The 27,326-nt window shown below is 42.7% G+C and overlaps 1 protein-coding gene across 6 annotated transcripts in view; it reads right to left on the bottom strand.

The window, feature by feature from the left end:
* MBNL2 (muscleblind like splicing regulator 2) overlaps positions 1-27,326 on the bottom strand; it is a 155,559-nt gene that overhangs the window by 13,000 nt on the left and 115,233 nt on the right. The window contains exons 6-9 of one of the 6 annotated variants that reach the window (XM_019794792.2): positions 21,696-21,749; positions 20,875-21,028; positions 13,304-13,339; positions 11,928-12,022 (exon numbers count right to left, since the gene is read on the bottom strand). In XM_019794792.2, the coding sequence (XP_019650351.1) occupies positions 11,928-12,022; positions 13,304-13,339; positions 20,875-21,028; positions 21,696-21,749 (339 nt within the window). The remainder of the gene's footprint in view (positions 1-11,927; positions 12,023-13,303; positions 13,340-20,874; positions 21,029-21,695; positions 21,750-27,326) is intronic. The other 5 variants (XM_019794794.2, XM_011219253.3, XM_019794793.2 and 2 more) reach the window with 5 other exon arrangements.

Below are 27,326 nucleotides of genomic sequence, written 5' to 3'. Positions count from 1 at the left end.
ATTTAAAAAACTGTGTTAAAACAGGCATAGCTTAATACTTGCCCTTTAACCATTTCTCAATGTCTAGTTCAGCAGCGTAAGTACGTTCACTGGTGCAACCCTCACCCCCAGCATTCTCCAGAACGCTTCAGCGTTCCAAAGCAGTAAACAGTACCTCCCTATTCCCCCTTTATCCCGACGCTTATTTCCTCCTTCCCATGTTTGGCTTCAAAACAGGATCCCTGGCTCTCTGTGTCACACCCGGGTCATCAGCAACTTCCAGGCTCACTTTCTAATTCAGCTCCCTGCCTTGCTTACGACCAAACAACCTCCCAGGGGCTCCTTTGGGTTGCCTCCGCCAGGCCGCCCCAAATATCCATTCCCAAGTTGTGATGTTCAATTAACCTGAGACTGCTATGAAGGTAAGGGTCTGTCGAGACTGTGGGGAAAAAAAATAATATCTCTCTTTCTAAATTACCATTGTTTGAAAAAGTAAAAAACGAAAGTCCTGGTTGAGAGGACTCCTCCTGGTAGACTCTTTCCAGCCAGAAGTTATCTGCCAGTTTACCATCCTGGGAATGGTGAAACAGTACTCTTGTCCATCTGCTTTCTAGCTCTTGTTTACTGGACTGAAATTTGAATTTCCTTATGGTTTCATCAAACAACAGTATGTTCAAACTACTTATGATATTGAACTTGGATTTCAAAAAGGTTTGCTTCTATTAGAACTTTCTTCTTAAATGGTTAAAACTTTAAATACTAGGGGCGCCCGGGTGGCACAGCGGTTAAGCGTCTGCCTTCGGCTCAGGGCGTGATCCCGGCGTTATGGGATCGAGCCCCACATCAGGCTCCTCTGCTATGAGCCTGCTTCTTCCTCTCCCACTCCCTGCTTGTGTTCCCTCTCTCGCTGGCTGTCTCTATCTCTGTCGAATAAATAAATAAAATCTTTAAAAAAAAACAACTTTAAATACTAATAGTGAAACTCAACAGTTAGAAGTTTCTAAGGGAACCATATAAAGAGGTTCACCCCGATCCTACACTGACCATAGCAAGCTCTCATCTCATTCAAATATGGGGGAGACGCAAGAGAACAGGATTTGGAGGCAGGCAAACCTGAATTCTAAAACTGTCCAGTCACTTCCTACCTGCTCAAATCTTAGATTATTCTTTAAGATTTGCTCTCCTCTGGAAAATGGATAAAACACTTCACAAGGTTCTGCTTGTGACGCTGAGGCAGGATCTCCCAGGATTTAAAGTTAGATCTTGCTCAAGCCCAGCGCACAGGCGCATTCGGCGTGTGACCATGGGTAAGTAATTCAGCACCTCTTATCCTTCGTCTTTCTCATCTCTACAGTGGGAATCAAACACTGTCCCTAACTCATGAGTTGAGAGGATTAGATCATGTATTTAATGAGCACCTGGCTGTAGGAGGCACGTAAGACCACTGTTTGATTTGTTAATATTTCACCTATTTTAACTTCTTAGGCTAAGTCACAAAACATGAATATTTTGACAAGGTATACACAATGTTTACCAATAATTTGTAGATCACTGTGCTTAGAGCAAACCATGATTTATGGACACTCGGCACACCAGTCTCGCCTAACACACATCTACACTTCTATCTTCAAAACCTTCACTTCTCGTCTCTTGGATCCCACATACACCACAGGCAGAGCCAGGGGACTTATGTTGAAAAACAACAACAACAAAACTCTTAAACACCCTTTTCCAAGGCAAAGAAACAGAGTGGGGTTTTCTTCTCATTCTTGACACACTCCTTAGATTTCCCTTTTTCAACTTCTTATTCAAGGCCATCTTTCATGTCGCAGGGGTCAGAGAAGAGCAAAGAAAAGGTGAACAATAGGAATTGATTCAAACAATTCCCTTTCTCCTGAATTCTCATAACTTAAGTGGTTCTCTGGCCCTTTCAAATATTTTGGTGTCACAATGACAAATATTGAAAGAATGACTGGCAGAAGAACTATGAAATTATTTGGAGAAAAAGAAGGAATCAAGTTTAACATCCCTGGCTATCTTTTTGGTTCCTCAAAAACCTTTCTAAATTCTAAGGCAGAAGCAAATGTATTGATTATTCAAAAACAAATGTGTAGTTAACATACTCTTGCTACGCTGCGGTTAGACAGAGGGCTAAGTGTGGTGTTAGGAGACGGGTGTCCAGCCCTTATGTAACCTTGAGTGAGTCACTTAACCATTCTAGGTCCTTCTCATTGTGCAATGGAAGGTGAGGGGCTTGGGGGTGTTCTGAATCTGGTTCTGCCACTGGATTGATGATCTTGGAGAAGCTTCTTGGCTTCTTGAAACTGCAATTTCCTCATCTGCATACTGGGGATGAGAACAATCCCTTCCAGGGCCATTTGGGGTTCTAATAATTTTTGTGAAAGCCTTATTACACCATGTCTGGCTCTTGGAAAGTGCTCCATAAAGGGGAGCTGTTGAGTTGTCCGGGTGTTGTGTATGGGCTCTCTGTCTACTTTGTGGCCCCTTGGATGACCATTTAAAGCACGCTCTCAAGAAGGCAGTGTGGTGAAAGAAAAAGCAGTACTCTGGGAAAGACAGAGATAATTGGGTTCTAGTCCTGGCTCTCTTAATATCTGTGTGACTTGGATAAGCCGCCCTGCTGACCTGGGCCCCTCTTCTAATTTGTAACTTGCAGCACAGTTTCCTTTTGTATATTACTACGGAGGTATGGCAGGATTGCGGTAAATTCGCTCCGATGACTTACTGCCTTTCAGGACTATGGTGAGTCGATGCTGGTCTTGGGTCAGACCTGCTGTGCCTGATGGAGCCGTGACTCTGGGAAAATGGGTGACATTTACAACGACCGGCTTAATGACGCTGCTCTCAGAAGTGCATTGTGGTGAAGAGTGAAGAGTATCTGTATTTGATTACAGGAAGCTCATCGACATAAGCTCTGAGGATCTCTGAAAACTCCCGAGTGAAGGGAGAGGTAAGAATAATACAACTTGAAGTAAACATCTTTTAAAAATCAAAGGTATATGAAAATAAAAAAATCTGCTTCTTAAAAAAAAAAGAATATATAATTTGATCACTGAAAGTAAAACAGACCAAAAGCACCAGCATATTAGACCTGATGCTGAGGCGTGACACATTGTAAATGCTAGAATAGCTGTAGTTTTTCCAATGTCAGAAAATACCAGTCAACAAATTGGTCCTTCATAGTACAAATAAAAGGGAAGATGTGTCAACATGAACCATTCTTTCTATGTGAGTCACTGGAGAGATGTCATATAGAAGGCCGGTGTGGCAGGGACCAGGAAGTTGGTAAACATATCACAGAAGCTGGAGAAGACCCTTAGAGAGAGCCCTGAATTTCCCCGATTCTTAATTATCTATCCCTCCCCACATTTTCTGTTTTCTCTCCATCCCAATTTCATCTCTTCAGTGATGAGTATCTTCCTCCCCGGTGAACCTGACCTTGGCCTGTCCCAGCGAGTTTCTACCTGCTTGCCTGTGGTAGCTCAGTGTCTCCCCATCTCTCATTCAACACATCCCCGGCTTGCTCTCCCCCTGCCCTCCCAGGCCCTCGGCGACAGATCCCTCCTGGCCTCTACAGCTGAGTTTTCCAGTCCTGCCCAGATGCACCCTCCCCTCGCTCGCACTGGCCGAGGCGGGCCGCAGCCAGTCGCTTTGCCCACGTGAGCTGGTGTCCACCCCTCTCCTGCAGGTCTGACAAAATCACAGCTGTTCTCGCTGTCTCAGCTGCGGGATGAAGTCCAGGGCCGATTCTGAAACTCCTGTCAGAACCACATAGGCTACTGGGGAAGAAGCTGGGGTCAGAGAGAGGCCCAGACTTCAGGGTCCGGTAGACTGGAGATCGAATGCAGTTCTAACGCTGAACAGAGCTGTGGCCGATGAAAGCCCTGATTCCGTCCCATGTAAAAGGGGGAGAATAGGACCCACCTGATAGGGTCAAACACAAGGGCGCATGGAAAGCAGGATGGTGGCACACTCGTGCCTGTTGGCTCCCTTTTCCCTTTACCCCATCTCCAGCCCTGACATGTCACCCTGGTTCTTCTCCGACAAATTCCCACACATCCCTCAAGTCCTCAGCCCCTTTAGGGATCAGGCCCTGCCATGGAGCCTACTTCCCGCGCAGTCACGTTTGAGTCTGACTGTTGCGCGGTGACACTCCCTGATTGCTCCGCGTTTCTCTGACTAGGCCGGCCCTCCTCCTCGGCAGGAAGCCCCAAGGATCTCTCCTCTCCCTCTGCCCACACAGAAAGCCTGGCAACTCCCCGAACACGCAGGGAGCCGAGCGAGAGGGCGGGCAGCCGTGGCAGAACTTGGGGAGATAAATGCCTAAAAATCAAAATTGTACTCTGTTCCTAACAAATTTTATTAAGACTGAGAGAGACCCCAGGGCTCCCGGGTGGCTCATTTGGTTCCGATTTGCCTTCAGCTCGGGTCCTGCTCCCGGGGTCCTGGGATTGAGTCCCGCATGGGACTCCCCACAGCGGGGAATCGGCTTCTCCCTCTGCCTCAGCCTCTCCCCCTGCTTGTGCTCTGTCTGTCTCTCAAATGAATAAATAAAATCTTCAAAAAAGATTAAAAAAAGGCTGAGACCCCATTCATCTTTCAACCCTCGAAAATAGATCCGAATTCCTGCTGTGTAGCTCGGCTCTCTTTCCTTACAGATCGAGAGCCGAAATGAACACATGGACGGGATGGACTGTACGTTCGTTCTGCTCCAGAAAGAAAACCCCCAAATTAGGCAAGTTGAGCATGATTTTATTACCATCAACAAAAGCCCAAATACAGCTGGGAATAAAACTTCTCCATCTAAAAAGATTCCCCCCAAATTCCATTAAAATGCAAAAGAGGATGGGATTTGAGGTATAATAAGTAGGACAATCCACCAGGCAGTCAAGTTCCACATAAGGACCCTTGACATTTTCTCTTCAGCTGCACAAAATTGGAGTTGATAATATGTCTTTGGGTGCTATCTACAAAAGAATTCTACCCAAGTTTCTCACCGTGAGGTGTAAATTATTCATGAAAAGTGAAAATGCACTAGATGACCACACTTCCATAACCTAGCCTTTCCTCCGAGGGTCTGCAGATACGTTTATTAATTACACCTCATGGTAGTTAGTCCTGCAAAGCAGCTGCCTCCGAGGCAGAAAACTAAAAGGTCGACTGTCCTCTTCTTTTCTGACTTCTTGAAGAGAAAACATAATCTGCCTCTGTATGGCTCTCTGAGATCCAAGACCCACCTCTCCTCTAAAAATGTTTTGACCACACTTTGATGCTAAGTCTGGTTCCCAATGCCGAGTCACAGCGCGCATGGCATTTTCACTCAAATTACAAGCAGCTCTAACCGACAGCGTTAACTGAATGCAAATACCACAATTTCAAAAATTCGCTTTTTTTCTTTTTACTTGAAGAGATATGGCAAGCCCCAATCTCCAGCCCCCCTACACACACAGACACACACACACAGACACACACACACAGACACACACCACTCTTACTGCTGCCATTCTCCACAAAATATTTGATGTGACAATCCTGCCTCACTGGAAGCAAGCTGATCCATGGCTGAAATGGAACTCCCTTGTGTAGTTAGAACACCGGCAAAAAGTTTAAGCTGGCTACGCAGCTTCGGCAGCCTGAAGCCGAATGCTGAGACAGATGTCTCCACCCGAGGACTAGTGACCCGGGCTGGACTTTGATATTTGCTGTCTGGGCCTTTCTGGGGCACAACACAGTGGGGCCCCAGCTGCTTTCCATCCTCTGTTCCCGGGAACTAGCAAACTGGGAGGAAGGAGGAGTCTGAACACCTGTACATGAGGCCAGTTACTACCCTGCGTTCAGCAGACGAATCTCCCAGAGGCCTCCCCCCGCACCAAGGCTTTGCAGAATCAAGATTTTTCTTAAGAAAAAAAACAGGCTCCAAATGGGTCAAGTGGGGAATAGTGGGGAATGTTTAATGCCTCCTACATTTATCTGAATATAGTCCTGACAGATGGCTTTGCATAATAGATGTTTTATAAAACTCTTTGAGATGAGAGTTTAAGTAAAACATGACCTTCCCTTTCTAGATTTCTCGGCTAGTACAGGCTAACTTACATATCTGAAAATCTTTATACAAAGAGTTTTGAAGTTGTGTTCACATTTATTTGTGAGCAGGAAGTAAAATCTGATGCTTTTAAGCTTTTGTCTTCCCTCTCCAGTAATCTGTAGCAGGCCAGATAAAGCATAATGTTGTGAATCCAGTTGCATGTAATTATTTTATTTTTTTGATACGATATTGTTGCCGTTGATTATCATATCCAGTAAATTTATATCGGGCAGGTGTGGAAAATGGGATTTTCTGACTTATCAAATATTCTAATAAATAGAGGGTTATGTGTATATATTATTAACTAATTTTCAATAAACTCTTCCTCAGGTCAACTTTCTGTTGAATGGATTTAATCTTGGGAGAGTGTTCAGGAGATGTGACAAGACCTAGAGGTCAGAATTTTAAACCGGAATCATCACTTTTTGTAGATGTGATTTTTTTTTTTTTAACATCTTGCCAAAAATAGAATTTGTTTCCACCAGCTTTAAAGGTACTGGTGGGGTGGGTGCTCCATTAAAAGTTTCCTAAAATCCAAGGGTAAGAATTTTTCTTCCTAGCACAGGCTCATTTCCCAGAATGAATTAGATGGATAATTGCCCTCGCTGCCCCCATAGCCCTCGCTGTGGAAACATGGGCAATGTGTGTTCACTCCACACCTCGAAGGCTCTTTCTTTTGAGCAAAGGCTTGGGAGATACTTGAGCTTCCGTGGCTCTGAAGTCTCAGTGAGGTAGGAGGTGGGAAGCCACACATCAGGAATGCGTCCAACTGCTGTCCTTGAAGGGACTGAGTTCAGGTCCCTCAAGGGCGGCTTCCTGTGGCTAACCCTTCATGTCAGCCCAAATTTCCTCTTCTGCTATGGGACATTTACTGGGATGGGTTTTGCCATAGTAAGAAGTAGTTTTTATGTTTCTGTTGGGTTAAAAGTAACTCTCCCCCACATAAGGGGCAAAGGCAAGGCAAAGGAGGCCATTGCCAGGGACCACTGTCTCAGCTGGGGCTCTTGTTAAAACCCTCGAGGGTCTCCACAGACTTTCCTGCCTCAGATCCCTCTGCTCATTCTCCCTAGAGTTCTGTTCTGTCACTATCCTTCCTGAAGACCATCATCGCCCCAATCAGGCAAAACCCTCTGCCCTGGCATCGAAGAATCAGACCCAGCTGCGGCCACCCCTGCACACCGAGGCTCTGACCAATCAGACTGGTGGCTCTCCGCTTCGAGTACGCTCCCCTGCCCGCCCGTGCGCGTGTGAGCTTGCCCTTCTGTCTCTCGGGTGGCGATGCTCTGAGGAGCGTGCAGGTGGAGTCCTTGGAGGACTCAGAGGCCAGAGAAAGCACGTCTAGCTGCAGGGCTGCAGGAAGCCTCACCACATAGACTGTATTTTAACTGGGCCTTCAAGGATGTTCTTAGGTAAACTGAATTAACTCTGTACATAAAGGAAGAAGCTAAAACTTACAATGTATTTATTTGGAAATTATTTTCTCCCCTCTTGAAATGGATATAGTTTTGAAATAAAAAATAATAAAGCAATGACAGCACAGACTACTAAAATAATTCAAGTTACAGGAATTTCACTCTGTACTCTTGTTAAATAAAATGTCTTACAATATGAAAAAAACTAGGTAATCCAGTATACTGAGCTGTATACCTGTTCATCTTGTAACGTATCCTCTGAGTGAAATCTGTCCCACTACAAGCATCTATAGACGTACACATTCCGACCACTTGTTAGGCCGAAACTGACTGATTTGTATGGTATTCTCGTTTTCATTTCCGATTTTCCTTGTTATCAAGGCATTTGTTGGCTGATGGGCAGAACTAAGAGTAAAGTCTAGGGCAGTGATTGGCACCAAACAAGCCCCTGAGCCTGCTTCACTAGGACTAATGACAAATTCTTTCTTACCTCATCTTACTTGTATAGATACTGCTCGTAATTTTCAGTCTCCTCACTGGTTATGATATTACACAGAATATTCACATACGGTTATATATTATTATGAATATGTATCCACTAGATGGTTCTAGATGTGAGCTGGTTATTACACCTCTTGCTTGAAGCTAGGCTCCAATTCAGTTCATCTCCCCAGCTTAGGAGTGACCTTAGTTTGAACTGCATTACAACACTCGTCACAGTGCATTGCTATTGGGTCTCACGTGCAAGATGGTTGTAATTGGGGAGAGAAGTGACTTTTGTGTATTTATAATTGTGAGAAAGGTGGTGTAGCATGGTGGTTAAGAACAAGGCTTCTGGAACCAAACTGCCTGGGAATCAGTTCCAGCAAGACCATTTATTAGCTGTTTAACCTTGGCCAAGGTAGTTAACCTCTGTTTCAGTTTTACCATCTGTAAAATAGATAAGACCAAAGTTGTCCTCATAAGACTGTGGTAAGGATTAAGCCAGTCTATCTATACATATCTACCCTTTCTCATATAATATGAAATATATGGAATGATATATAATGTAATATGCAATGCATTTAGAATAGTACCTTGTACATAACAACCCATTTGTAAAAAATAGTATTAGGTAATAATAAAATTATTAAATATAATTTGTATATTAAGGTCCAAAGACCTTAGCTCAAACAGGAAGTCACGGCTAGTAAATGTGTTCATTGTACTTTTGTTTACGTATCTATGCCCAGAGCCAAGCGACCAGCAAAATTGTTTTATATTTCCCCAAAGTATTTGGGTTTTGTCTTCACTGAATTTCAAGCTACAAGTCTAAGTTCAGTTGCAACTTTCATTGCCGGGCCCTCGATGAAGCCCCGAGGCTAGAATTTACAGATTTGTGGCTTGTTCCTCATGGCTCACCACGGACCAGCGTGCAAAGGAGACTGGACCGGAGGATCTGTCATGGGATGTTCTGGTCTATCTTCCGTCTTCTATGAATGACTTGGATCTAATTACAAATACCTAAGAGGTTTAAACTATTTGAACTGACAGTCTAAATTGATCCAGTGAAAGACTGTCAAAACTCGAGCACGTTTTGTGTGAAAGACAGATCACTCCACGAAGGAAACAGGCGGCAGGACGCTTAGCACACCTGAGCTCTGAAATCCCGAGCTCTACTTGCCAAGTGTGCTGGTGTCTACCTTTCTATCATCTCAGACTCGGGGTCCAGCAGAGCACCTAAGGGACCACGGCTCTGCTGGATCTCGGGGCTGGAAGGGACTTCAGAGGTGATCTAATACTAGGCTTCCTCTCACAAAGGAGGAAACTGAGACCTACTACGTTTAAATGACACCTCGTTCACATAGCTATGATTCCATCTGAGTTGAAAGGGTGAAATTAATAAGAGGATAATGGTCATGTCACAGCCAGCAGCAATCTCTGACTTCAGGAGCACTGGAAAGATTTCCACGTTCTTTTGCTGCTGCTTCGGTCTTTGAAACTTGTTGAAAATAGGCAAAAAATATCGTGCCTGAAAAATTTATATTTACAACTATTTCTTTTTCTGTGGTTTTCTTGGACAAGCAGACCTTCACCAAGAGCTGCTACAGGATTTCTCTTCTTCGTTGCTGAAGTGGAATCCAGCAACTGTTACATCCAATAAACTGCACAACGCAGGGTCTAGGATTCTCGAAGCTACTGTCAGATACTTCTTTAATAATATTTCTTTAAATGTAATTGAAGTTAAACCTGTTGGTTCCTTTACCAATTGCAGTCTGCTGTAAAACAAAGTATTTTAGTCTCTGCATATCCCATGCTTCCTACTTCTGACTCCCTACACACAAGCCTGCATATACATGCACGCAACGTCTCCAAGTTCTCTCCACCAGAGGCCCAAAACACCACTGGGCTGGAAAAAATACCTATGATACGTGACTACGTACTTATCACAGCAACGGAATTTATGCTCAAACTCCAAAGTATTTATCTTGATTTCCTTTCCATTTTAGGAAAGATCTCACAGTATTAGAAGTGCTTCACTTGCTGGGGACCTGGGTGGCGCAGTCGGTTAAGCATCTGACTCTCGGTTTCAGCTCAGGTCCTGATCTCAGGCTCCTGAGATCGAGCCCCACATTGTGCTCTGTGCTCAGCACGGAGTCTGCTCAAGTTTCTCCCTCCCCCTCTCCCTCTGCCCCTTCCTGCTGTGTGCTTGCTCCTGCCTGCGATCTCTGTCTTGCTACATAAAAAAAGTACATAAAAAAAGAGGTGCTTAATTTGCCATCATAATGATAATGTATTATGTAATAACACATAATCGTACTACTATGACATAGTACTACATACGACGTGCTTTGTTTTATATATTATATATATTTATATTATGTTATACTTGTTTTCTTACGAAAAGCCTCTGTCATGAAAATTCTATCAAAAATCACAAAAATGTGGTTCAAGAAGGCAGGACTCAGACATAAATATCCAGATATCTAGCTTCCTCGTAACAAACAAGCAAACGAAAGGGGGTGCTTTGAACCTACTAATGGAAGGATGCAAACTTTCTCTCCCTCTTCCAACCCGTCATTTCTTTGGACTCTTCCCAGCTAAGAAACTTATTTGCTATTCTTCGTTGTATCTGTTTGGAAGCTGAGTTGGCTTTCCTTAGAGGTAAGCTGGCATTTTTGAGGTGGTAAGTGAAGCGATAAACAATTAGCAACAGTCTGCATCTGCCTCTGAGAGCACGTGGGCTCGCCTCCCTCCCTCTTCCTCCTTTCCTGCTTCGTCACAATTGAGAGGACACAGGCAGAACTATCATGGGATTGCACTTTTATTCCTACATTCAAGCGCGCTCCCACTTGTCTTTTCAGTGATGAAACCTACGGCCCTGGAATCACTTATTCACTTGAAGGTAGAAAGTGTGAATCAGCCCTTCCCACCTGCACAATGCAGTTTGGAATCTGCCATTGACGCCCTGACATGATTTCTCCCATTAGCCCGGACCTTCCCTCTGGCTTACTCCTAGGTCTCTTTTTATCTCTTACCAGTACATTTGATTAAAAGAAATTAAGCTAAAAACAAAGCCAAAACCATTGCTCTTGTATGAAGGGAGGGCATGCGCAAGACCGGTTCCCTAGGCGAGGCTGAGGGTTGCCATTCACCCGTCCTCATGCGTGTCCCCTGTGCCAGGAGCACGCGTTTGCGAGCTGGTTGGCTGGGGTTAGGGGTACAGTCAGCCTGTGGTTACAGGGTGGGACATGGCCAACTGGTTCTCACTGAGAAATAGAACATCCACGGTCGTACTGGCACATGCATTAAACCAACAGAGTTAAACGTCCCTACTCAGTTATATCCAGCCTTTGTGAACTCAGCGCCCAGCGTCCTTCTTCAGTTCGCTTTGGCTCTTACGCCAGTATCCAGACAAACTGTGAGGTGGGAACCAGTGACTTGGGGAGCACAAGCGACCAAGGCGAGATGTTGACAAGCATCATTCAGACCTCAAATTTGACACGAAGGCAAAAGGGGAGACTTTTCTAAGAGGAGATTTTTTTTTTTCCTCCCCTACAGAGGCGATAGGGTCTGAATGAACTGAATCGAAATATAGCCAGTTTTCAAGCACTCACAGGCGAGCTTTTACGATTTTTCTGTGGCAATTCACAAACCACTGGATACGTGATGCTGTGCTAAGAGGAACTGAAGCCTGTCAGGTTAATTACACAATATTAGGTACGAAAACAAACAGTGCAACACAAAACGTAGCTACATCATTATTTGCAGTAAATGTTAACTCTAAATAAGTGCAACCTGTCCGTAAATGCTTTGCTATAAACTAATCAAAAAAATAAAATTTGATGGATAAACATGAAAAAAAAATTCTCACTGAGAATTTTTTTTTTAAATATCAGCACTCATTTAGAGTTTGGGATTTGTGAAAGAAAGCTTTAAAAGGAGCAAACCTGATTGGCTGTGGCTGTTGCTGCGAAGGGGACACTTGTTGCAGGAGTTGTTGCTGCAGAGACAGTGGCTGACGTAGCGCTGTGCATCATGGGTACTTTCAGGAGGGGAACCATGGGAGCAATGAACAGGAGGGTGTAGCATTATGGTAATAGAAGTGGTATTTTGGCATGGTGAATATCAGAGCAGCAAGCCATCATGGGTTAAACCAGCAGATGGCATGCAATCACAATGCAAAGCAAGGAAGCATGGGAGAGAAATAAAAAAGGGAAAATAGCTTATTACAAGTACAATTAAAGGAAGTTTTAAAACATAATCAGTGATTCCCAGAAAGGCCAAAGCAGATGACTTTGGTTGATGTATTTATCAACATTTTTACTTCTAACAATTTATCATTCCCAATTTGGAGCCTGTGGTTGTAGGTACTAACGGTTTCCTCTAAAAATGCGAACCATGACATCCAATGAAGTAAGAATATGTGATACTCGTTTTTGTCATTCTAAAACATCCAAGGCCTAATTTGGGGGTAGGATATTCCTTAGAATTAATTGTGGTTAAATTGAACATTTTTGTCAATCTGGGGTGCTGTTTTTTGAGCCAAAATTGCTGGAGGTTGGGGTTTATTCTGGGTTAATCAACGGTAGAGCAAAAATCGTGGCCTTGGTGTAAATTCTAACATAGTTACGGCGAAACAGCCGGGCAGATGTGGCCAGTGTTTCTTTCTCTTTATTCTAAATGGAACTCGTCCTTACGTCCTTAAGACGGACTTTTGCACCAAGGCACTGGGTGTGTAGGGATAACGATACAGCATTAACATATAACATCTAAGGGAGTGCTAAGGTTCAAATAATCACCATGAATAAATCAACACTTAAAATTAAAAAGCATACTAAAGCAAGGCAATTCAGACATTTGTTTTCAAAATACATCCATTTATAATTTTTAAAAATAAATACTTCTGGGAAACTCTGATAACTCTAACACACAGCAAAGAGGAGATAAAGGCACACCACTATGAAACTTTAAAACATTGATGAATTAGCCTGCCTTTCTGATAAAGTCAGCTTTTTTTTCCTCTTACGCTAAACCATATAAACTATAAAGAGAAACAAAATACAGATCATTAAAAAGCAGTACTTGTGGTTTTATGTCTTGCAGTGGTTGTTCTAGCACAGTGGTTATTCTCGTCACATTAAAACGATCATTTTCTTAAATAATACAAGTACATTTTAAAAACCTATACATTAACTCTAAAGCCAAATAAAGCCTTCAGATCTACCATTTCCTAGAGCATTTCTACCATCTCTGAAATAAATTTCAAGCAAGTGAAGGTACTGTACATAATATAAAAGACAAATAAAAAAAGGTTGAAACCTACCAATACTGGTAGCGGGTGTCATGCACAAAACTGACCCTGCATGTCATGCAATGGTGGGTGGAAAAAGTGAATAAAGGGAAAGAAACAGGTTAGCGGTTTAGAGTTAACATTCAAAGTGAGATTGAAGCACAACCAGAAATCAGTAGGGTTAGTTAACACAGTCTTTTAGAGTTATTCACATTGTTAGTACTGACACAAGTATCTCTGACTTGTTGGAAGCCAATATCACTCAAAGCTCACTCCTTCGATACTTTTCACGCTTTTTACTCAGATCCATCAACATGATTCTTCTAAGAATGACATGCAACAATGTTGAGAGTGTCCTTCCTCTAAGACCTCCAAGTATTTTACAGACATTATCGAGGTAATCCTCCAAGGTAGGACGTGGGTATTTTACAGATGAAAAATCTGAGGCATAGTAACTACTCCAAGGTCATGCATAGTGTGGGTCGAGGGTAAGGCTAGAAATCCAGGTCGGGGTTTTGTATTCACTAGATTGCACTGACTTTATTGCTTTACAAGTTTGCTTGTTTGCTTGTTTCATGTCAAAAACAATGTGAAAATCAAAACAGTAACTAAGATTCCATATCCTCCAATTCAAAGGCTGGCAGATCAGGTGAATTTTCGATTATTGCCTGGAAGCCCTACAGCCTAGGAAGACTGGCCGTTCTTATGACAGAATGACCCGGATGTGTACGTGATCTATTTTCTGCTACAAGATTCGTCATGATAAGGGAGCGGTGCCTAGCAATAAAGCCTAAAGAGCACGGAGGCAAAACAGTGCAGAATGGGGGCTGACTTAGGGCCAGGCCTGGCTACTGTGTCATGGCTGCTATTAGGTGATCCCTGAGGGAGCTCTTTGGCAAAACTCCTAGGAAATCTCAGGTTGGTGTCCAGAGGAGGGAGGGGGCAGAGGGTGGGCGGGAGGGAAGATTTCAATCCCTCCAGGGGAATAGCTGCCTTCCCTGCTGGTGGCCTTATGAATGTACTTGAATCCGAAAACTCTGACCCGGAAGAGAAATGCATGTGGTAGAGTACTGAAAAAACAAATTATCTACTTCCAGTTCAGTTCTGTAGAATAAAAATCAAGATAATACAAGGATTATATACCTGAAGACAGGGTGTCACGGGGGTGACAGAGCATTCCTTTTTAATGAATGAATGAAAAGTCTCTTTAACAAATGGGTGTACCCACTTAGGGGTTTAGAACTGCCTTCCGAGATACCGGGGGAAGAGTCTGAGACGGGTAGACCTTTGTTCTCTCTGCTGAACTGTCCACACCTGAGGGATACTTCCTGCTTCATATACATCTTGGTCAGGCTAAGGCTAACCAGTCAGGAACAGAGGTTATTTAGCTGGGTTATTACTGGATTCTTCAGCAAACACGTGCTAATGAATCTGACTTTACACACACACACACACACCTGAAAATCCTTCTCTTTCTCCAGCCCTATCTTTCTAATCCTCATAAACAAACTTTCTAGACAGTTTGCCTGTTCATAAATTTTCACTTCCTTGACCCCACTTACTCTTTAATCCTCTCCAAGTTGACTTCCATAGGTCAGGTCTCTACTCCATCTGCTATGTCCTCAAGAACTCCCTATTTCTTTTCTTTTTTTTTTTTTTTTAAAGATTTCATTTACTTATATGACAGAGATAGAGACAGCAAGCGAGAGAGGGAACACAAGCAGGGGGAGTGGGAGAGGAAGAAGCAGGCTCATAGCGGAGGAGCCTGATGTGGGGCTCTCCCAGAACGCTGGGATCACGCCCTGAGCCGAAGGCAGACGCTTAACCGCTGTGCCACCCAGGCGTCCCAAGAACTCCCTATTTCTGCCATTACTAGGAGCTCTTCCATCTTCATCTAATGTGAGTCTTGGTAACATTCAGCACTTGGCCACTCCCTCTGTAATAAACCACTCTTTTCCCTTGCATTTTCTGATACCCCCTCCCGTCCCTCCCCCGCACACACACAGACACACACACACTCTATATCTCTATATGCTGGAGGTTTTCAGGACTCAGTTCTTGTTCCTCTTCATCTGCTATTGTTCTAGGCATATCATTCAATCCAGGATTTAAATCCTACCTATAAGGGCACCTGGGTGGCTCAGTCCGTTAAGCATCTGCCTTCAGCTCAGGTCATGATCCCAGGGTCCCGGGATGGAGCCCTGCATCAGGCTCCCTGCTCAGTGGGGAAGTCTGCCTCTCCCACTCCATTTTCCTCTCCCCCTCCTCCGGCTGTCTCTCACTCTCTCAAATAAATAAATAAATAAATAAATAAATAAATAAATAAATAAATAAATAAAATCTTTAAAAATGCATACATACATACATACTATCTGTAAGCTCAAGGCTTCCAAATTTATGCATCTACCTTCCCTCTTGAAATTCCCTGCTCCAGCTCACCAACAAGCCAAAGCAATCTTGTTTCTAATGCATCTTACATTGGTCTGTCTGTACATCTCTATGCCACTCCTCCGGTCCTGATCGCCATTGTCTCTAGGCTGGGCCATGTCATGACATCCTAACTGGTCTTCCTGCTTGCCTTCCGTCCCCTGCCTAATCCTCTCCACTCTTCACCTTTCTAAATACAGGTCTGTTCACTTCTCTGTTGGAAATGATTCACTGTCTTTTCATTGCCTTTAGCATAAAGGCCCCCTACGGTCCACTCTCTGTCTCCCCTGCTCATTCCACACCCCTGTCGGGGGCGGGGGAGGGGGGCACCACGACCCAGGCCGATTAGCCTTTCATTTCTTTGAACTGAACACATCACACTTTTGTCCTAATTTTGGGCTTCCCACAAGCTGTCCCCTCTGCCTGGAATAATCTTCGCCCCACTCTTTTCACTTTCCTGGTCTCAAGGTACGTATCACTTCTTTAGAAAACCGTTCGATTGTTCTTTTACTTATCTCCATCTGCCACTTAAATCAGTTTATTATTTTCAAGCTTACTGAACTCTACTTTTTCACTTATTGCCCTCATAAAGCATTTAAGTTATATATTTATATGGGCATTATTGAACATACATCTCTCCTCCTCTCCTGTCAACTCTGGGAGGACAGGATCGTGTCTAAGTCTCTGGGGCACACAGTAGGAGGTCAATCGGCTGAATGAGGTTCTCGGTCATTAGCGAGTGTACTGGGAGCAGCTAGTTCCTACAATTTATTAAAGTACCCACTTTGTCAATGACTTCATTTTAAAGTGAACCGTGGCTGGATTCAAAGTTCTCCCTCCACAAATTCTGCTCTTCTCTTGCATTCCAGTGCTGTGGTGGAGGGTGGGGGGATGTCTTGGAGAGCTTTCCTGGGTCATGGCTGCAAATGGGTAGCAAACCACCACCAGCAGCTCCTACAGCCACACTGAGCGGGGACTTAACCTGTCACCTGAGCTTCAGTTCAGGATGTGGTTGAAACGCTCGACCAGATTTGTTTGATGAGTCTCTCTCTCTCTGTGGTCTAAAAGTGATATGAACACTGGAAACGCATAGCCCTGGCTGTGCGTGGCCATCTGGCTCAGTGCCAGACTCCGCTCCTTGTCTTTTCTGCCTCTGCACCCTCTTCCTACCCTGTAAGTACTTTGCACTGCGGCTACAATGAACAACTCGCAATCCCTCAACTACGCTCTCCCCAACCTAGACTGTCTCCCCCTGCCTGGGATGCTGTTCCGCTACTGGTAAAATCTTCCTTTCAAAGTCCTAAGCTAATGTCTTCTCCTTCGGACAGTCGCTTCTTTCTCTGAGTCCTCTGTCCCCATCCCCACCACACCTGCTGATGGCCCGGACACTACTTCTGTCTGCACTGGCAAGTGGCTTTGCTCGCACCCCAAGGGGCCCTTAACGCTCGGCACTGTATTGGTTTTTCCCCAGTTCTGAACTCCTTTGTCTTCTCATTACTGGATCTGGAGCCCAGAACTTACTGTGTTCAAGAACTGTTTGCCAAATTAAGGGAGGCAGATAAATTTCGCTGTAGTTATACAGGTCCAGTTTCCACTAAGCGCTGAGAAATCTTTCACCAAGGTGTGTGATAGATGACCTTACGTAACCGTACGGTTTTGAATCATCAGGCAATATTTATACTAGTGCTTTTCCTTGTTCTACATATTCTGTACATTCAATATAATGAAATAAATCAGAGAGGGACTCGGTGGGTCTTTCTTTTCCGACCGGCTGAAGCATTTCACTAGGGCACTAATTCTATCAACAAAGACTTCTCATCTGTTCTCTGCTGCGGTTGCACAAATATTTCAACTCTAGAATCCGTGAGTCAGGATGCTCTGGATAATTCCACAAATTATATACTCCACTCTGCAGCATAGACACGCAGCCTCAGTTTTTCCATCTGCAAAATGCAAATAATTATGCCTGCCCCTGGCAGAACTATCTCGAAGAATAGTGAGACAATGCCTATAAGAACTCTTATGGTAACACAATAAACCTGTCCGCGAAATGCCGAGAATTATTATCCTGCTCTTTTTGTGAGTGTGTGTGGTTTCTGCCACTGGCCTAACGTAGCAAAGAAAAAGTATTAACTCCTAGATTAAAATAATCCCTATCAAAAAAGGAGAAAAGGAAAAGTCTCACGCACTACAAACGTGCTAGGGCATCAACCAAGGTGATAATTATATGAGCATGGTTTTGGAGAAGAATCCCATATGTTGCACAATGTTTTGTATTCCTAGCTCCACACCCTGGAGGCAGGATTTCTAAAATCCAAATTCACATGGTGTCCATGGGGGAGTTTTCGTGAGATATCAAAAACTTCATGTGGGGAACAGATGGCAGGTGGATTGACTGGGATGCTCAGGTCACCGTGTCTGCAAATATTGACCCATTATGTCATAAGCCTGCAACTAATACATGTGATATGCCGGTTACACCTCAGTGAAAAAAAAAAAAGAAAAATTAGGGATCTTAAAAAAAACCACCCCAGAATTTCACTATGAATGGCCTTTCAGTAAAGGCTAACCTCCAGGAACACGTGAGATGCTCTGTATTTCATATATACGATCATTGTTGATAGAAAGTACTTACAGAAAAATCAAAATCTGTCACTTTAAAAATAATGGGCCCACCATCTACCAAGTCACAAAAACGATTTTTGAACATCGTCACTTAGTTTGCAGAGATTTAAGACAACAGTAATTAACAATGAATGATTATCATTACTGTTTTAAAATTGAGTTGAAAATGTGGTTTATGAGAAAGAAAGCCCGAAATAAAAACTAGAGCCAAAACAAACACTGAGATTTCCGTCAGGGATTTAAGTGGGGGAACAATCATGCTAACTTGCTTTTGATTGAATTATTTTCTCTTTCATCATTTAAGAAAAATATGTGAAAACTTCTTAGAAGTTGAAATACCATTTCAGAGCACGAGAGCCACATAGTACGTTACAGATGGAAACATTTGTAACTCACGGAATGAAGTGGGCCAGGACCCACTTTTGGGCTCTGAAAGTCCACACAACTGAGGGTTGCCCGACACACTGGGACAGTTTTTAAAGAATCCAGCAGGGGGCGGAAGTGCACAACCACGTCAGCCAGGACAGCCTCTCGGTCCTCAATCCAATCATTCCATCAACAATAACCGGGGTCATTGCATAAGGGATGTTATCCATTCTTGCTTTGGAAGTCTTTAAATGGTTTCCAGGTGAAATATCTTAAAATGAGGATTCTTGCTGTGATTTAACAGAGCTGTCATTATTGGACTGAAGTGCTAAATATGAGTTAGAGGCCTTCAGACTTTCACACGACTTAGGTCCAAGGTTTCAAAGGCAGTGCCAGGAAATGGTAGTGAAATTGTTACCCAGGCTCCAGAAACAGACTTGTCCTTTTATGTTCTACCCCTCAGTACATTCCTCCCTAATTTTTTCTCCTAAGATATCTAGTGACGAGGTCTATAAAATAAGATGCTTAAGGAAATCATTTAAGACCTCGAGGTAAGTTTACCTACTAGAAATTATTTTATACCCATTTTACAGCCAGTGGATTACAAGTACAAGTCCTGCTGTGCTACGTACCTGCTCTGAAATGCCACTAGCTAAGGTTCTAACAGAACAGGAGGGAAGCCCCAGTAAGTACTGACGGAGAGACTCACGCTGCAGGTCTGCAGGTCTACTTAAGAGAAGAGCAGGAGTGAAATATGAGAACTAAACGCTAAGAACCATTTTGCTTACATAATTTACATGCGTACTATAATAAATATGGTTAACAGGCTGATCATTGGTTTCAAAGTGTAGCTTTTATACAAAGAATACCACAGAAATTCTTCTACTCCCTCCCATGTTAATTCCTGATAGGCTACAGGATTTAAAGAGACGGATAATAGACCCAAAACGTCCAATCACGTAGCTTAGGACCAACAAGGTCTTTGTGATAAAATTGTTGCTCGCCTATATTTACCTTAGAGTCACTCTCACGGGATGAAAATTTGGACTTCAGAACTAAGAACGAATGCACAGTCTCCTCACGAAAACGTAAGTCACTCTCTGGTTCTTTTTTTTTTTTTTCTTTTTGTGAATACTAAGAAGGTTTTATTTATTTTGAGGCTATTATCCCTGCTTCTATGCAGACCAAAAAGTCAAAACCACAATCCATTTAAGGTGACTCTGTGTTTGTATATGGTGTGCGTCAGTCTGTGGTCAGGGAGGTAGGTAAGAAAAGGGGGAGGGTTGCCACGCATTACGCTTTTGTTCCTTCACTTCTATCTGAGGTTTTATGTCTGCCAAGCTCTAAGGGAGAACTCTGTGACTCCATGTGTGGAAGCTGGGTGGTGTCATGTCATGGGACGTGGGACTGGTCAGAGGGACACTAGGTGCCGGCTCTTTGTGCCACCTTGGGAAGTCACCTCCCATTTAGGGGGCCTCAGTTTTGTCATCTGTAAAACAATCGCCTGCATGAGGAGATCATGAAGAATCCTCTAAGCTTGAGATCCTGTGATTAACAGAATCCATCTCTTAGCGGAATGATACAGTTAATGGACCTCAGCAGCTACTGTTATCAGGCATTGGCTTAGAAACTGAGGGTAAGAGCGCTGTTGGTGCACTTGGTGAAGTTGAGAAGGATGGCGAGAGAGGATGAATGTAAAACATGAGGAGAGGATTGCTTTAGTCTGAATAGCCTTGTCTTTTTCTTTCTTTTTTTTTTTTTTTTAGTGCTCTGAATAGAAATAGAAAAAAAAAGGTTAGTATTCACTGGAATTGCTATTTTTAGGTCATTCAGGGTTAATGACAAATTTCAATTGTCACACATAAAAGGTCTCGTTGACGTAAACAATTTTACACAGCGTGTGTAAATACAAGGAACTGAAAAGCCTCACTGCTTGTCTGCTTCTCACGGGTTCAGCCTGTCACTTCACTACAAAATATTTGGCTTTAGAATCCTAGCAGCCTTCCGCTATCATTCCAAGCAAAGTCAATATAGCTCGATAGTTAGGACAGTGCTGAGTCTCAGGCTGCATTGACTGTACCTTTACAAGCAAACTAGATGCCACCGAACAGCTGAAAGGAATGAGAAGAAAGCACATGACCGGAAGGGCACATGGACACAGGACTCGGCACTGTCAGGGCACGCACCTGTCGGAATAAACGCCGTGTGCTGCTGCAGCTGCGCACTGCTGAGAGCCTGCTGGTAGTGCAAGACGCTGGGGCTGAAGACCGTGCTGGCACCGTTGCTTTTTTCAAGTGCTTGTCTCTTTGGTAAAGGATGAAGAGCACCAGGAGGAAAGGCCTAGAAGTAAAGAATTGGAATAAGACATGTATAACTCAAAGTAACCACGCCTCCAGGGTCCACAGAGATCATCAACTACAACATTCTTTTTCAAAATGACAGCTAAGGAGATGCCTCCGCCATGCACCTTAATTTAAACAGCGGCAATGTCGAATGAGTGAGAATTTGTTATTGAGAGCGAAAGCATGACTTCTGTAACCCAAAACGGTAGCATCTCAACTAAGGAAAAGAAAAACTATCAAGCAACACCAAAAAAAAAAAAAAAAAAAAAGAAAAAAAAAGAAAAAAAATGGCTTCAGCTTTTAAAAATGAGTTAAACTATTCTAAGTGGGGAGGGGGAAGAAGCATTTGTGTTATTATTAATACCTATTCTCTTCATTAACTAAATGGCAATTGCTTGGATTTAAAGGTTAATAAGAATTATAAGGAGAATTTTCCGAGGCAAGTAATTTAAATTTGCTTCACTCTTTTGGAAAAGGTATTAAAATTTGTTAGGATTGATTTATTTCACAAATTACGTATGAAAATGAGATGACTAAACACCTTATTGAATTTCCTCCATTAATTAATAATAATGATTGTTTGCAACCAATTTTACAAGTAATACAAATCTCAGATGGTTCTCTGAAAAGCTACATGCAAAGCGAAAGGTGAAAGGTCAAAGTACCAGGTCTACAGATGCTTCGAGAGGTCGCTTCATTGCTTTGGCAGTCGACTGAGTCTTTTAATAACAGGCAGCGAGCACATGATGGCAGTGGGCCAATGGGATTCAAGCGAATTAACATACAGGTAAACAGCAAGCAGAGGTGCATCATGGGAACGGCATTGCATTGTGGATAGGTGAGAAGGAAAAAAATATTCTGAATGCAATATACAACGTACAAAACACTAGGCATGCACAACAACAAAAATGTTCTCTAAAGAAATGAATATTACACCTTAAATTAGTATCGAAGCAAAAATGCATCTACTATACCTTAGTTAAAAGCATATAAGAGAGTAAAATATAGATGTTTGAAATTCAGGAAAGTTAATTAAAACAGCAGCTTGCATACATACCATAAGCATTTTTTATATTGCTTCAGAAAAAAATGCAAAACTTTCAAGGGCCATAGGACTGAAGAACTTCTGATAAGTTAGTTTTTGAATGTAAAGTAACCAATGCTCTAAGATCCGAGTCAAAAGAAAAAAAAATATTATCTTCAACTTTTGTCAAAGTCATTTTTAATGAAGATCTAGCCTAACAAAATGAAGTGGCAAACTGAGACAAGAAATTCAGGCAAAAAAGTATTCAAACACAATATTATTGAGGCAAAACTGTTTGGGTTTGGATCTTAATTTTTGTCTGAATCACGTGGATAATTGTCTCAATTCTTCCCTTCAGTCTGCTAGCGTGAATCTGGTAATGCGGGAGCAGGTTCCAAACTTAACAAGTTTTGAATCTGAATGGTAAGTTTCTCAAATTTCCCACTCTCCATCCATTATACCGTTTCTACCAACTAACTTATCATCCATTCTGTGTTCCACTACATTTGAAGTTATAATTCAGTTTATCTCAATCAACTTACCGGATTACGCTAAGAAAATACCCTTGAAAAAGGTATTTCGTGTTCTCAGCTAGCAGAATCATTTATATTTAATAATTCTGTGTGTACTTTTAGTTATAATCAGTGACCAACCCAGCTAATGAGAAGTGGAACTCTCAGCTAGAACAACAGCTAAAAATAGCAAACAGCTAAAAAAAAAAAAAAAAAAAAAAAAAAAAACAGCAAAGGACTGCTTGAAATATTAGATGTAAAAAAATATTTTTAACTTATAACCGTACTTTGGGGCAGATATTCTCATTTAAACAGCTGAAATAATAACAAAGATTGATTGAATCTTCATCACATCAAAAAAATTTTCCTATTCCTTGATAATTGCTGTAAAAGATGGAAAAATTCTATGATGGAATTCTGTGAAAAAAAAAATCAAAGGAATAGCTCCAATGCAAATAAAAAATGAAATACCCCTTTTCTATGTGTAGCACAATAGGTAAATCCCTAAGGTTTGTGTAATCAATACAAAATGTTCTAAAGTTCTGAGTTGGAACTATGGCATTTGAAATAAAACAGGATAGTACTAAACTCTCAAAATGGTAAACAATTAATGACATTTTCCATTGCAAATCATGGGCTTTTTGTCATCATTTGATGATTCAGAATCAAAAGTATAGAGATGACAGGAGGTAAGGTAAAGATGGGGGGGTAGAAATAAAGTGGGTAGGGAAAGGATTGAAGGCAGAGAAGGGATTTAGAACAGTCAATAGACAAATGTTTTATAAGGCAGTCTTGAGAAAGGCCATCGAATAATATGAAATCAGTGTTCTGAAAGTAGGATTGCAACATTTTTAAAACCCAGAGAGCCCCACAATAAGACAGCTGCTTTGTAATGGATATTCTTTCTTCAGATATAAGTTCCCCATTATGTAACTCCCATGACTCCATGTTCCTTTAAAATCTTCGGTTGCTGTAGAGTTCTTAGATTGCTAAATAATGCCTTTCTTCAAGCTTAAATTAATCTTTGCTAACTACAAAAGGCTGCATAGCGTGTTCTCCCAGAGTGCACTGAGAACACCAACCCGGAATCATTTTGGCCTCAACCTTCTGGACTCAGTTCTCTTCACTTTTCCAGTCCTCGGGAGTTCCAGAGCAAATCTACTGTTGGGTTGATTTTGTCTGCTGTGCTAATTGGAAGACTGATTATGTCTCCAAAGGCTGGTATTTATGAACAAAATTTCGATTTAACAAAGCAGCGTTTAATGAAGTCTCCAAGTAGGAAAAGAAATATTAAATATTTCTCCCTAGGATAATCACCTGGAAAGTTAATATTCTTTTTTTTCTGAACTTAGATTGATGAAGCTTAATGTCCATAGAAATGAGAATAACCTAGGAATGAGAAGAAACCGAGAGCTCTCCACTGAGCTGGACAACAATAGCATCTCGTTTTTTCCCACTGCATACGGTGGAGAAGTTATCTTTCCTAGACGCAAATGCTGTGTCTTTTCAAGGAAGCCTAAGGTTTTTGGAGGGCGGAGCATACCTATCAGTATCTTGCACACCTCATGCTTTGAACCACATGTGTAGAGTGCATTTTAAAAAATCTGCATGGATTAAGAATCACATTATAATATGATTTTGTAGTACAGAGATATTCTGTTTTAGAGAATACGATTGGACTGTTGGCCTCTGTTTAGCTACACTGAAAGGTATTCAGGCTTAGACTAGACCTGAGAGATAACTGAGCCTGCTGGATCTTGGGAACTTCCTTAGGCACCTAAGCAGAGAAAGAGGTTCTCTTTCGTTGAGCCTCTGCTCTGTGTCGGTCACGGCACCCATCCTGGCGGACCTCTCTGGGCCACCTGCAGGTCTGTGTACATGCAACGGGGTTTTCCTTTCTCTGGGTCAAAGAACAATCCAACTGCGAGTCAAAGCGTGCAAACCAAGGGCCCATGCTGGCATTAGGGGCAAAGACCAAATCTGAGAAGTCAGAAAATCCTGATGACAATCATCAGAGTTGCCAATTTAATGTGGAAGAAGGGATGTGGACAAATAGGATGGAATTCAAAGTTCCTTTACACGTTTTCTTGGACAATTGAAACTTCTCTAGCTGATGGCAGCTGATCCTGCTTCCTTTTACAAAATAGGAATCTGTGTAGGCCCATTTTGGAGCGTGTGAAGGAAGACTGCTTGCTTGAAGTTCAGACACCCTTTGTGTGAAAATGACCAAAGAGAAGCTCCTGTCTGGCTTATTTTCGCATTAAAAAAAAATATCTGGCAAGGATGATGCTCACGTTTTGAAACGTTAAAAGAGTCGGGCTCTAAAGGAAATAAATGGCTCCTTTTCTGGAATCAAAGCTTTAAGTGCATTTTCAGGGTCCAATTAATCAAAAGAGGGAAATCCCTGGACAATAATACAAACTGCATGACAGAAATTCTTTGTGTTGGGATAGGGAGCCCAGGTGAATGGAATACTAATATCTTCTGACTGTAATCATCACTCCCATTTGTTCTTTTAAATAAGGAAATAAAATAAGAGGGTTTTTTTCAGTGTATCGAGTAATCTTGCCGCTAGAGGAAGAACACTTTGACTTTATCCAACTGCATCGAGGCTGGTTCAAATGAGCCTCTCACTTCAACTAAAGAGACATGACAGATTCAATAATTTTCATGTCATTGTCAGAAAGAAGCTGGCTTTTGTTCTGAAACTATATTCCTTTGGGTTGTCTTTGACGATGTTGCAAGATCCCCTGAAGTATCAGAACTCCAAATTTGGGTACAGTATGACAGTCCCAGGAACTATGGTAACTAACTATACTGACACCTATGGCAGTAACATCCACGCGCCTTGATGAGTGTGACGTGCAAAGTGGGGGAAGGCACATGGCAGCTCCCAGAGGGCTACAGGCTTGGCCTCACAATATCAGGTTGAGGAGTGACATGTTTGTGTCAATGGCCATTTCTTCCCTTCTCCCCATCGCCCACCACTGACCTATCCGGGCTGCACTGTTCCTTCGGTGACTGACGGATATACTGATTGTGGGTGTCAGAATGGGTACTTCCATAAACCAGCAGATACAATCAAGGCTCAGAGAAATTCGGGGCTCAGCTCTCTGGTCACGATTAGTACCAGTGTTTTGTTGTATCAACAGGTATTTGAGGTATAGGGACGAATTTTTTTCACACCCCCAGAACCTCATCTCCTCCCCCAGTGGCCAGAGACGGCTACTGTGACCCAAGCTGAGCCAATCATGGAACGCTATTACTCCAACCATGAGGACAGCCGCCAGAATGACCTTTAACTGTTTTTTAGGGTTTTTTTCTAATTAGAACCGCTGTAGAAGGTGCTGTTTTCTCTCCTGGCAAAAGACACAAGAATGTGCCCCACACGTGTCTAGAACCATGTCAGGGTTGCACTGGAGAGCCTGGTCTTAGAAGATGGAGCTGATATGGCAAGAGAAGCGGAGAGAGAGAGGGAAAAAAAAAAAAAAGGGAGATCTACTGGTTTTCCAGTTTCTGGATCTGGGCACCCCTAATCTCTACTTGACTTTGCCTCCATTTGGAGGGCACCACAGGAAGTCCAACTTTTTAATTTAAGCTCCCGCAGTTGGGTTTTTGTCTCTTGTAGCCGGAGTCCTGACTAACCTTGGGGCTATCCTTGGTACCCAGCTATGACTTACAACGTCAGCGCAGTGGAAAAAACGTGTGTTTTGTGCCTAACAATCACTTAATTTAGGTTGGCCTGAAATAATGATTACAGTGAAAACAGTTTTACTTCTCACAGGATGAGATCCTCACTAAGAGGGTGGTCAGACAGACTCCACACTGGAGAAATGTATAAGAAACCTCCCTTGATCACTAAGAGTTCCTTTCTCATCAGCATTAAGTAACTGACGTACTCCTTTGTATTCTCATTACTGGATCTGGAACCCCGAACTTACTATGTGTTCAAGATCCGCCCCTCCCCTCCTCTCCCCCAGATCCATTCCCAATTACAGTTTTGCAAACCGCTCTTTAACTAGAACAAAAAAGGGGGGGTATTTCTCTATACTGTAGTTAGAAGATTGTGTTTTAAAGTCCTCTCTGTCTCTTCTAAGGTAGGACTGCCCACTGAGTCCCTGCTGGACCCCATCATGCGTTTCCGTCATCACCGAGGAGCACTGTCACTCTCACTCAAGTGCAAGCTCCTCAAGGGCAAGAAAACCCGCTAGTTTCTGGATGTTCCCAACAAGTGTCTGTTGCACCGCAGGTCTCAATATGTGTTTTGAGTGAGTCAGTGAATGAATGAATGAATGAATGCACTGTGTCTAGCATATATTATAATAGGCTTCTGATAAACCAGAGATCTCACCTTAAAACAAAGTAATGAGAAATTTCTACAACCCAGTGTGATGGTTCTCAGACTGTGCTGCACGCTGGAATCCCATGAGATTTTGCAAGAAAGGCCACTGCCCAGGCCACACCCAGACCAATAAAATAAGAAACTTTGGGGGAAGCGACTGATGTTGGAACCTTTCAAGCCCCTTCAGGTAATTACAAAATACAGCTAGGTTTGAGAACCAGGGCTCTGGGCAGGTGCTTGTCAACTGTTAATGTGTATACAAAAGATCTGAGGTTGTTTTAAAACTAGAATTCTGATCCCAAAGTTCTGGGATGGGGCCTGAGACTCTGGAGCTGTAATAGATTTCCCCAAAGATGAGGAGGAAGGAAGAGGAGGAGAAAGAGGAAGAGGAAGGGGGCAGGGGGAGAGGGGGAAAGGG

The sequence above is a fragment of the Ailuropoda melanoleuca genome, chromosome 7, assembly GCF_002007445.2.
Source record: "Ailuropoda melanoleuca isolate Jingjing chromosome 7, ASM200744v2, whole genome shotgun sequence".
NCBI classification, from domain to species: Eukaryota; Metazoa; Chordata; class Mammalia; order Carnivora; family Ursidae; genus Ailuropoda; species Ailuropoda melanoleuca.
This window is presented reverse-complemented; position numbering and strand designations above follow the sequence as displayed.